This window comes from Geotrypetes seraphini, chromosome 7, assembly GCF_902459505.1.
Source record: "Geotrypetes seraphini chromosome 7, aGeoSer1.1, whole genome shotgun sequence".
Classification (NCBI taxonomy): domain Eukaryota; kingdom Metazoa; phylum Chordata; class Amphibia; order Gymnophiona; family Dermophiidae; genus Geotrypetes; species Geotrypetes seraphini.
This window is the reverse complement of record NC_047090.1, coordinates 192733383-192746352: the sequence shown is the minus strand read 5'-3', so window position 1 is coordinate 192746352 and position 12970 is coordinate 192733383. Positions and strand designations below refer to the sequence as shown.

The following is a 12970-nucleotide window of genomic DNA, read 5'->3' as shown; positions in this document are numbered from 1 at the left end:
TTTGTGTGTGGGGGGTAAGACCGGGATTTGAAAAGGTCCCCATTCGGAACAGTCGTGGATGAATCGGTGGGTAGGTTTCTGGGGTTCCGAGTTGGTGTAACAGGGTCTTGTGAGAATCGGGATAGGAATGGAGTATAGGGCATCGGCTGACCAGTTTTTCTAGCAGGACCAGAAGAACATGAGAAACAATATTAAATGCTGATTTACAGAATTCATTTTGATGCGAGAGAATAGTTGGCTAAGCATGCAAAATTAGCTAATCATGCAAGTACTTATCAGATTTTCAGTCAACTGGATAGACATGCAGAATAGAGAAACATGCAAATACTTATCAGTTTTAGTCAATGGGTCCATGGGGAGATCATCTAAGATTAGGAGGCAAATCTTCCAAGTTAGGAGACAGTTCTGCAGAGAGGTGCAAACTACTGTGGTGGATGTCAGGTCTGCATCAGGTCCGGTCGGCTTCCCGGCAGTCGCTTCACAAAGGCGCTCACTAAGGCGCATGCGCCTTTGCCATGTGCCTTCGCCGGCATGCCGAACGGCCGCACGCCATTGGCACTTCCTCCTTTTATCGCAAAAGTTTTCCCCTGCTGGATCAGGAGAAGGGCGGAGCTGTGCTCTGGAGCCCCGCCGCTGGTTTCGGTGCGGCCTCGGCGCTTCTTCCTTTAAAAAGTTTTCCCACCCCCCTTTTAAAAGTCCCGCCCCCCTTTATGTTAGCTTAGAAAGGGGGAGGGGCAATTCATTGGCATTCAGATGGGATGGGGATATTTGAAGCTGGAGGCTTTACAATGGTAAAATGTTAGCCTCTGGGTTGCATGTATAGATTTGTTCGACGTTAAAGGAAGAGGGCCCATGGGCTGGGATACAAAGTGTGGTGATGATGACTCCCTAATTCTTTGCTTATTCCCACAAGGAATCCTCAGATGATATGAAGAAAGTTCAGAGGAGGGAGAAGAATCGTATTGCAGCTCAGAAGAGCCGGCAGCGCCAAACCCAGAAAGCTGACACTCTACACCTGGTAAGTGCTGATAACTGACATCATCAACATCTTTTCTCTTATCAAGTAGCATTATGGGGCAAAATCTGGAAAAATTACTTATGCATGCAAATAACTATGGGGAATTTAGGAAACACCGAAATAACATATCTGTTCTTTAAGTACTTAGGTAGCTGTTCTGCACAATCTCTCCCACAACAACTGATCCCTAAAACTGTTAGTCACTAATCTCTAACTGTGTTAATTCTCAATTTGTAGCATTTTTTTTTTTATTTTTTAAATCATTGTAAACCACATAGAACTTCACGGTCCTGTGGTATATAAACTGTTATTATTATTATAACTTGGTGGAAGGCAAAGAATCTAATCTAGGAGACTTCCCATAGACTGTGCCCATTACCACTGGAAATGAAATTGGTTCCAGCTGGGTAGAACAGTGTATCGCAAATTGTGTACCACGGCAAACTGGGGAGGAGTAGAGGCACTGACTGACTGCCTACAGGACATGCGACAAGAGGAACGTTTCAGGGTTCGTCTGGAGGGCCTTTGCGCATACGTGGATGTGATGATGTCACGCATAAACATGAAATCATCAGGGTAATGTCCCAGATGCCTCGAGCCACTACCTTTAGCTCCGTACCATGTGGTGGGGGTAGGAGACCAGGGCTACATAAGGTTTGCCAGAACAAAAAATGTATGCGTTTGATGTTTTTAAGCAATGCAAAGCATTTCCCTGTAACTTCATCGAGTGTCCCCTAGTCTTTGTAATTTTTGACAGAGTGAAGAATCGATCCACTTGCACCCATTCTATTCCACTCAGGATTTTGTAGACTTCAATCCTATCTCTTTACCAAGCTGAAGAGCCCTAACCATTTTAGTCTTTCCTCATAGGAGAGGAGTTCCATCCCCTTTACCATCTTGGTTGCTCTTCTTTGAACCTTTCCTTTTATATTATTTAAAAAAATTTATACACCTCCTAAACCTAGGCGGTTTACAAATGATCATACATAATAATGTCTCTCCAGTGCCATAAGCAATTAAACATAATTCCATCTCCAGATTACATAGGTTACAAAAAGCTGAGTCTTCAAAAGCTTTTTAAAATTCAGTCTGTCAGCACACAACCACAAGTAGTTAGGAAGACCATTCAACAAAACTGCAGTCAATGTAGAGCAACAAAGAACCCAAAAAAGGTCCTGCAGAGGCAATGCATATGATGCCAAGTCTTTCTCTCCAACATAACATTGTAATGGTGGAAAGAAAAGCATCATATACATTGTCTCTGCAGTAGCTTTTTTGGGTTCTAGGTAGACCATCCACAGCTTCACTCCCACAACAGCCACAGTAGAAGCCCTAGTGTCAGCCTAACGAGTTTTCACATCTTTTTTGAAATACAGTGACCAAAATTGAACGCAATACTGAAGGTGAGGTCGCACCAGGGAGCAATACAGACACATTATAATATTCTTGACCTTCTTTACCATCCTTTTTGCTTTTTTTGGCAGCTGTTGCACTTTGGATAAAAGATCTTTTTCTTGGGTGCTGACTCCTAAGGTGGATCCTAGCATAAAGTAATTATGATTTGGATTATTATTTTCAATGTACATCACTTTGCATTTGTCCATGTTCAATTTCATTTAAGAACATAAGAATAGTCATTCTGGGTCAGACCAATGGTCCATCAAGTGGCCAATCCAGGTCCCCAGTACCTGGCAAAACCCATGGAGTAGCAAAATTCCAGAATCCCAAAGAGTATCAAGATTCCATGCTATTCTTATGTTCCTATCCTCCCCCTTCCGTATATGCTTTCTCATCCCTCACAGTAGACGTAGTTATCCCCCCCCATCCCAGTGGAAGCAGTGATCCTCTCTCTAGCTGACAGTTTCCTAACACAGGTGCTTGTGGTTAACCACACACAGCACATCTCATCCTGGGCTGACAGGGGAAGTGGGTTATGAAGTGCGAGAAGGCCTGGGGGTGGGGAATATACCCTGGTTAGTTTTCATAGCAGACAAAACTGAACACCCCACAGTTCAGCTGCTACTTACAGTAAAGCAGCCACTGTGGAAATTCTCCCAGTGACGTCCCTTGCATCATAGCCTAGTTAGAGCAATCCCCCTCGCCCCAACTGCTGTATCTCGCTCTTCCTCTTGTGCAAGACTCTGGGGTTCATTCCAGTCTCAAACCTCTGCCTACCTATTGCCTGAAGACCACAATTCAAATTAGTTTCTTTAGTTCATAGGGTTCTAGCAAGCCAGTCTTTGATTCCATGTCCACCCTGCCATTTCTGCTTTCTGATTAGATAGGAGGGTGTTGATTCCCTCCCTTGCACGTGCACATTGGGAGGGTACATAGACCCTGACACTCAAAAGCTTTCTGTGCTGGTAAAACTTGTTAAAGCTATTTTACTGGCAAGGAAGCTCTCCTCCTGATGCTCAAAAGGGTTCTCGGGTTAGCAGGTCAACTTGTTCTGGAATCTGCTTGGAAACAACTAGATCTTCCGGTGACCAAAGTCCAATTTATACAAATGTCAAAGTTGACTGCTCTTCAGAGAAATCAGCTACATAGTTATAATACCATTTGGGGTGCATATGAAATTTGGATTAGCTCCCAAGGAAGTATTCCCATTGATCTTTGAATGATAGTTTTTTATATTTCTATACCTTATGAATCTCCTGGGTGGGAGGGGGAGGTGGGGAGGAAGGGAGGGTTGGATTATAGAAGACATATAGATGATATGTTATTTTTAGTGTAAATTAAGAAATAAGACATACAATAAATCAATGTATTGTTCTATGTTTGATTATACAAGACAGATGTTTTTAAATGTATTTAAATTATTAATAAAGAAATTGAAAATGTTACCAATCAATCCTTGATCCTTGTAGTAGCCACTGAGAATGGTATGGAAATGGGAAGAGTGCGGTGCAGTGGTTAAAGCTACAGCCTCAGCCCCCTGCGGTTGTGGGATCAAACCCATGCTGCTCCTTGTGACCCTGGGCAAGTCATTTAATCCCCCCTTTGCCCCAGGTACATTAGATAGATTGTCAGCCTGCTGGGACAGACAAGGAAGAATGCTTGAGTAACTGAATACATTCATGTAAACCGTTCGGAGCTCCCCTGGGAGAACGGTAGAGAAAACTGAATAAATAGATAGTGTGAAAAGGGTCAGCCTCTGATAACCAGATATGGTATTGTGATGTCATAATGCCTCCTTCCACCAATAGGAGCCAACCTCATCAGTGATGTCACAATGACTTCATTATCCTTTACTTGGCTCACTTTTATTACATTTAGATTTCTAGAGTGGTGCAGTGTAGAGAATGACACAGGAACTCAATTTCCCCATCCCATCCCTGTGAGTTATGTCTCTGTCCCTATCCCATTTCGCTAAGCTCTGCCTTAACCGCACAAGCCTCAAACACGTATGATTTTAAAGTGTTTGAGGCTTGTGCAGATGAGGACGCAGCTTGCAGGAATGGGGCAGGGGCAGGGACAGGAAAAGAACTTGCCGGGATGGAGAAAAAGTTGTCCCTGTGTCATTCCCTACTGTGTATTACATGCGATGCTACGGTTTAGTCTGTTCTCTTATATGAAGGTTTACTGCATCTCACTTAAGTCCAGATAAAGTGTTTGGTGATTGTGCTCTGTGTCTGTACTGGTGGGGGTGGGATCATTGCTGGAGCTGGGCACTGAAAGCGGAGAGTCCATTTCCCGGAAGTAGTTTCCAGACTGAAAATATATTGTTGCAAAGACCGAGGCTAAAAACTACAAATGCAATTTGTATCCACTTTACAGTAAGTTCAAAATTAAATTCCTTCCTGTACTTTCCTTTCACCCCCGGCCAAAATGACTGTACTATCATCCACTGAAGGGAGAGCACTTTTCACCCAGCTAAGGCCTTTCATACTGAACAAATCTGTTTAAATACTGCCTTCCTCACACAAAGAGGCAAAAAATAAAACCGATATTAAAGCAATATTAAATTCAAAAGTACACCAGTGTGCAATGACTCCAAACTTCTGATGCTGGTCGGTCTGATAAGGAATTTATAATATTATCCATCTTTAGGAAGAGATTCATTCAAAGCTTGTCATAAAAATTACAATTTAGTTAACAGTAAAACAATAGTCAAATGACCAGATAGAAGCGTAATTTGATCAATGAGGAATACTTGAAGACTACAAATTATTACATGGTTGAATTGGAGGAATCAAAGTAGGTGATGAGTCTAGCAGTAACATAGAAACATAGAAACAGATGGTAGATAAGGGCCACAGCCCATCAAGTCTGCCCACCCCAACAACCCTCCCCTACTTTTCTCTGTGAAGAGATTCCACTTGATGATCCCATTTTGTCTTAAAATCAGGCATGCTGCTGGCCTCAATTACCTGTAGTGGAAGATTATTCCAGCGATCAATCACCCTTTCGGTGAAGAAGTATTTCCTGGTGTCACCGTGTAGTTTCCCGCCCCTGATTTTCCATGGATGCCATCTTGTTGCCGTGGGGCCTTTGAAAAAGAAGATATCCTCTTCCACCTCGATACGGCCTGTGAGATATTTGAACATCTCGATCATGTCTCCCCTCTCTCTGCGTTCCTCGAGTGAGTATAGCTGAAATTTTTTCAGCCGTTCCTCATACAGGAGATTCTTGAGTCCAGAGACCATCCAGATGGCCATTCGCTGGACTGACTCAAGTCTCAGCACATCTTTGCGGTAATGCGGCCTCCAGAATTATACACAGTATTCCAGATGGGGTCTCACCATGGATCTATACAATGGCATAATGACTTCGGGCTTACGGCTGATGAAACTCCTACGTATAGCAAGATTCCCAAGTTGTGATTTTAGGAGATCATAATGTACTTCCCAAATGGAACCTGTCCAGTTGCGTTAGAAACCCATAAAATCTGTTTTACTTGGGGTTAAGGAGTGTTTTGTCCATTCTTGAGTTACTGTTAGACAGCTGTGGGTAGATCTGGTTCAATGGGAATGAGGAGCTACATGTCAGTGGCATATAGAATTTTGTGTCCATCAACTAAAGGCTTGAGGTTGATTATGTCTCTCCTTTTTCTCCCAGTATTTGCACACTTCAGCCAGCATTGACATCAAATGCTGACCTTAGCATCTTGTAAATTTATACCTGGATATCTTATTTCTAAAATTTCTAGACCACCTATAACCAAGTGGTTAACAATGAAAACATTCACAATAGCTCCTCCTGGTTACCCATCCTTTTCATTTTTCCCCTTAATTGTTCTTTACTATCCAAATATGCCCCTTTTCCCTCTCATTCAAATTAGTCGTGTTTTTCATCTGTTTATGTCTTTTATCTTTATGTTTGTTGAGTCTGTTTTTGTCTCTTTTTAAATTGTAAAACCGCTTTGAAATTGGATATGATGGGATATCAAATTTTTAGTTTTTGAATCTTTATTCATTTTCTTATGTTACAACAAGTGTTTTAAATAGATTCATTAGAAATTTGAATATACACACTTGATTAATTCACATATTAATTTTAAATTTAACATTTCTTTAAAAACTCAATATTATATAAATTTATAATATTATGTCAAAAATCTAAATTTATATAATTCTTATTGAATATAATAATCCCCCATCCCTCCCTCCCTTCCAATCAATAATACATACAATCATCTTTATTGTAAATTCATTCAAATATTGATATAGTATGTAGTAATCAGGAATAAAATCCCACCCCAACCCCTTCTATTCAATTATCTTATCTTGGGAAAAGTTAATCATTCATTACAGTATTCTGTTAACGGTCCCCAGATTTTTTGAAATTTACTCACATTGCCTTTTTGTGTTGCAATAGCTAGTTCCATTTTGTATATATGGCATACAGAATTCCACCAAAAAATGTAATTTAACATATCATGTTTTTTCCAGTTACATGTTATTTGTTGTATTGCTATTCCAGTTAAAATAAAAAGGAGTTTATTATTACTTGATGAAATTTGGCTTCTTGCTCTCATGGTTGTTCCAAATAATATAGTATCATATGACAAGGCTACCGGATTTTCTAACATCCTATTAATTTGAGGCCAAATTGATTTCCAGAATGATAAAATAAATGGACAAAAGAATAAAAGGTGGTCTAATGTCCCGACTTCAACGTGACAGTGCCAGCATCTATTAGACTTAGAGCTATCTATCTTTTGTAAACGAACAGGGGTCCATAAAGCTCTATGTAGAAGAAAAAACCAAGTTTGTCTCATAGATGCTGACATCGTACATTTTAACCTCCAAGACCAAAGTCGTGGCCATTGAGATGCATTAATTTGATGCTTTATCTCAATGCTCCAAATGTCTCTAAGACCATTTTTTTTTTTAAATTTACATATCCAGATATTAATTTATACCACTGTGCGGCTTCATGACCTATTGAATTTATCTGGAAACATAAGAATTCCAAACTATGATAATTAATAAGATTTTTCCATTCAGGGAACCCTACCTGAATGGATTGCTTCAATTGCAACCATCTAAAATATTGTGATTTATTAAGATCAAATTTACGTTGCAATTGTGAAAACTCCAGCAACTTATCATTTTGTATTACATCATCTAAAATACGAATACCTGCTGTTATCCAATGTTTCCAGATGATTTTAAAACCGCCAATCTTGATCTTGGGGTTTAACCAAATCGTTTGAGTTGTTGATTTATTTATTGGAATAGGAGTTAGATTACTTAAATATCTTAGAGTTTTCCAGGTATCCATAAATATTTTATGCTCTTTATATAACCTTGGCATTTTGATACTAATTACATGACTAAGACGTAAGGGAAACATCAATCTCCATTCTAACCAGAACCAGTCTGGAATATTATCAGTGGGCTCTGGGAGGATCCAATACATACCTTGACGTAGAATATAGGCTTGATGGTACCTATAAAAATTTGGAAAATTTACCCCGCCCTCCTCAATTGGCTTTTGCAATGACACTAAAGCAATTCTGGGATTTTTACCAAGCCAAATAAATTTTGTCAAAATCCTATTTAATTTTTTATAAAAAGATTCTTGAAAGAAAATTGGCATCATCCCCATTTGGTAGCACACTACAGGCAAAATCATCATTTTAACAGTTTGTACTCTTCCCCACCAAGATAAATGCAAAGGATTCCATTGCTCACACATTTCTGTCACCTTATGTAATATGCATTTTTCATTATTTTTCATCCACTGTTTTTGTAATCCAAATTCCCAGATATTTTATAGCATCCTCCTTCCAAACAAAAGATAATTTATCAAATAATCCTTTTGTACAATGTACATTTAATGGAAGAACTTCTGATTTATTCCAATTTATTTTATATCCTGAGAACTTTCCAAATTTCTCAATCAACTCGAGTAAATGTGGAATGGTAGATTCTGGATTCCTCAAATATAATAGTAAATCATCTGCATATGCAGATATTTTGTATTCTCTATCTGAATGTGGTATTCCCTGTATCTCCTTCATTTGTTGAATAGCTAGTATTAAGGGTTCTAAAACAATATCAAATAATAAAGGAGACAAGGGACAACCTTGCCTAACTGCCCTTTGTAAATTAAATTTTTCTGAAAAAGTATTATTAATATATAATCTAGCAGAAGGATATCAAATTTTAATAAACCTTGAAACCTTCATGGACAATACAATTACAAAATACATTCAATAAATCACATATAGTAATTTAGTCCACTTAAGTTACGTCAAAAGCTCAACGAATTTACCTTAGTATAAGGCAACAGCTGGAAGTTGTCCAAATACAGCTGATAACTATCTGGATAAGACATTACACAAAAATAGCTATTTTGCTGCCCGAACTTATCCCGATCGTTAACCGGATGGCATCAGAATTTTGGAGTCATCTTTGGCAATGAGCATCTCTCATGCTGCGCTTCTGTTTGTATTTTTCCAGTACTGTGTTGCATACTGGCTTCTTAGGGTTCTAGTTCGGTTTTGGTCTCCTTCTATTCTATAGTCACCTTTTCTATATTTGGTGAGAATCTATCTGTGCTCAGGGTCAGATTTGTAGCAGTCCATCTTATTGTGATTCTCCCATGAGAAGGGACACTGGAGTTTTAGGGCTCAGCTTCTTTTGAGAGATAGGGGTGTTGCTGTTATAGTATGTATGGTAGTTTGATGCATAGGGCCTGAGTGTGGGTTTTTTGGTTTTTTACAGGGCTTTATATCATGTATTGGAATGAATTTGTGTTCCTGCTACTGAATTTATTTATCTAATTTTCTATATTGTTCTCCCAGGGGAGCTCGGTTTACATGAATTTATTCACAACCTTTCTACACTTCCCCCTCCATATTTGCGGTTTCACCAATTGTGGTTTCGGTTATTTGCGGTTTTTTGTTTGCAGGCTCTGCCCCCAAAGTTACATCAGAGAAAATCACTGGGAGCAGCGTTGTACAGAGGAAATCTCTGCACTTTCTTCACAGGAACAGGTCAGATTATTTGCGGTTTTAGCATATTCTCTAGGGTTTTTGACAGAAAACCGCAAATAACATGTGAAAAGTTATTTGCAGTTTTTCTGTATTTGCTGAGTTGGTTTTCCCCTATCACTGCGAATATGGAGAGGGAAGTGTGGTGTACCTGGGGCAAAGGGGTATTAAGCAACTTGCCCAGGGTCACAAGGAGCAGCGTGGGGCTGAGGCTGTAGCTTTAACCACTGCGCCACTCTGAATATTCTCTTTTATATGGGAAGAATTGTGAATTATACCCATTGTTGGGGAGGGATTGAATCATTTCTGTCGACACAATGTCTGCAGGACTTTTTCTTGTTCTCAACCTCTCTTGACTAACCTCTTTGGGGCTTTCTCTTGTCTGGGCCTATGTGCTGGTTGCATTATATAGTTTCTCCTAATAGTTTTTATGCTTTTCTTCTTGCAGGAGAGTGAGAATCTGGAGCGAGAGAATGCCTCTTTGCGTAAGGAGATCAAGCAGCTGACAGAGCAGCTCAAATATTTTTCATCTTTGCTCAGCAGCCATGAACCTCTCTGCTCGGGATCAGTACTGCCCCAGCCAGCGGAAGGGGTCTACACCACATTCCCCATTCCACCTCACATCTGTTCCTCCCGTTTCCAGCACTGACATTCAACCCTTCTTGGGAAATAGGTCACCTTAAAGAAGTAGAAAGATGGCGAGATATCCTCTCCCCAATTGTGACAGACCTGTTATCCTGCACAGCTGGAGCCCCACCCTGCTGATACAGACCTGTTTTCCTATCTTTGACTAAGGATTATCATAGCCTGGTCACAGAGACATCAGGTCCGTATTCTACTGCGCCTTGAAACAAGGCAGGAAGCATGCCCTAGTGCTAGAGAGACACTGACCTGCCCAAGGATGGAGGTTTGTACATCCCAAGCACTTCCCACTGGCAGAGGCATGTGTCCTGCCCAGAAATGAGGAGATAGCTGCATCCTCAGCCATGCTGTGATGGTGGACACTAGCTTCCATAGCTTGAACTTGAGAAATACCACTTTCTGAATCACTTCCTAATGGTATGTCTATATGGCCAGTCTACTACAAATGTTGGCCCCTCCTACGTGCCAATGGCTTCAATTTTTGAAAATGGTAAAAAAAAAGATAGATACGCTAAGGTCATTTATAAAAAAAAAGATGTTTTGCAGTTTTAAAAATGACCATTTTCTCTACTCAGTTTTTGGACACACTTCACAAAGCGTCCAAATTGGAACTTAGTTGTCAACTTAGATGTCAAATGCCCCTCCACGTGTCTCCTGAATCCTGCTTGCTTAGGGTGTAAAGCAGTTGTTTTATCCAAAAAGTAGGTCTCTAGCAGGTTCTCTTGTAGATCACCTGGCCTGGGGGTCTGAATAGGCAGATCAAGCACTTGAGGTTGGAGTCATGTAGTTTTAGTGCTCGGACTGAGCATTGCTCCAGCATGTGGGCAGATTACTGACATCCACAGTGAAGTGGACATGGCTTACTTCTGCCTTAAGCTACGACGTCAGCACCAGAGAGTGGATTTGGAATCCAATACTGTACTCACTTTTCATACCTGAGATCAAAATGATTTACATTTAGTGAACTGTGCCAGAATTAACTTTTCTAAAATTTTTGAGAAGAATGACAAGTTTGAGATTGGGCAGTAGTTTAACGAAATGGGGTCTACTACAGAAGGTTTTTGTTAGAATAGGGGTTAGAATCGCTAATTTTCAGCTGTCAGGAAAGATACCAGTTGCTAGACTTTGGAAAATGAATGTCATTAGCAAAGGAATAAAATTTAAATGGAATCACTTAACTGAATGAGCCGGCCAGTTACTGGGATAGTACTGAAAATATTACACCAATTCACAGATGCCCCATATAAGAGACTAAACCTCCCCAGTCCCAAGCACGTAGTCCTCCACCCTGTACAAGTCTGCAGTGGCAAGATCAAATAGGAAGGACAATCTTCTCTTTCCTGACATTGTCTCTCCGACTCTGGATCATGCATGGGTCAGGAGCCTTGTTGATACTGCTGCTGGCGGAATCCCAGAACACAAGATTTGAAACACTATCAAGATCACCTTACAATGAATCCGAAAATGCACTAACAACCAGTGAGTTTGTATCACGAGGGGGAGAACGGTGGCTACAGGCAGGAGGAGGAGCTGCCTAGTGATTGCTTTTCTGAGCAGGCCGCAGGCACAGTTCCTCCCTACTTTTACACCACACAAATAGCATGCATTTGATTTGCATGCTCTTTGTGTGAGCATAGCCCGGATTGATGGAGTTCTGTGCATCTGGGTCTAATGACAATAAACTCTTCCAGAGATGCAGTTCCTCACGTCAGACAATATCCCCTCAGTTCTGGTACTTGGTAAAACCACTACAGGGCTCTAGACCTTCCTTAATGTCAAAGATACAGATTCAGGGATGGAGATAATGAGCTAATTGGGAATCTGCTGAAATAAACAGAGCCGACCCACTGTAGAAGCCGGGCAGTAAAAAGTGACAGTAAATATCAGCACGTAAGAATGTCTTTACTTGGGAATTGGTTGTTTCCAGTTATACTTGGGAAAGCGAGTAGATTCAACTCAGGTAAGAATGAGGGGCTTTCGGGACAGTCGGGAGGACTACTCTATCTCTCCATTTTATTCGACACAGCAACATCCTGGGAACATTAAACTAATCAGCACAGTTGTCAGGCTAGCTGCATTGCTTTTCTGATGCAGAGGTTCCCAGGTAGAGTGTGAGCATCTGCAATCGCTATATCTCATCTCTCTTCCTGCTCTCCGTATTAGGCCAGAGGAATGCGGTGTGGGGAAAGCTAGGGCTAAGCACAAGGTGGAACCGGGGGCTGTGCTGGGGCAATGGTAGGGTTACCATAAGGCTCCAGAAAGAGGACACACGTCAGAAAACATACATCAAATGTAGCAGCAGTGGGAGTAGGGTTGCGAACTGCCCCAGGCGTCATCTTAGCGGGGAGGGGAGTTTGGTGCATCGCCTCCTCTATGCCCCTACATACATGTTCACTTTTCTCTACCTGCTGCTCGCACCAGCCTCAGCTCCTTCCTGACATCATTTCCTGGTCATGGGCAGGGCACGATTAACCAATAGGCCGAGTAGGCACGTGCCTAGGGCCCAAAATGGTCAGGGGGGCCTGATGGAGGGCATCAACATTGTTTTTTCCAAATGGCGATGGGCCCCTCCAGCATCGATTGGCAACGCGGCACCCCCCCCCCCCATCGACGGAAAGTAAGACAAGCAAGCAACGCAGGTAAGAAAGGCAACAGGAACTGTAATTGTGCAAGCGGTGCTGCTTGCTTAAAGCTTCCCTCTGACGCAGCTTCCTGTTTCCGCCTGGGCGCATGGTGGGGTGGGGCAGGGGGCCCAGTGTACTTGTGTGCCTAGGGGCCCTCGACGAATTAATCCTGCCCTGGTCATGGGACCAGGATATGACGTCAGAAAGGAGTTGAGGCCGGCATAACCAGTGAACATTTCAAGA

General features: G+C 41.4%; 1 protein-coding gene across 1 annotated transcript in view; it reads left to right on the top strand.

Moving 5' to 3' along the window:
* BATF (basic leucine zipper ATF-like transcription factor) overlaps window positions 1-12699 on the top strand; it is a 36741-nt gene extending 24042 nt beyond the window's left edge. Inside the window, exons 2-3 of the mRNA XM_033950831.1 lie at window positions 914-1018; window positions 9910-12699. Coding sequence (XP_033806722.1) covers window positions 914-1018; window positions 9910-10110 — 306 coding nt within the window. The 3' untranslated portion in view covers window positions 10111-12699. The remainder of the gene's footprint in view (window positions 1-913; window positions 1019-9909) is intronic.
* Window positions 12700-12970: the final 271 nt, after the last annotated feature.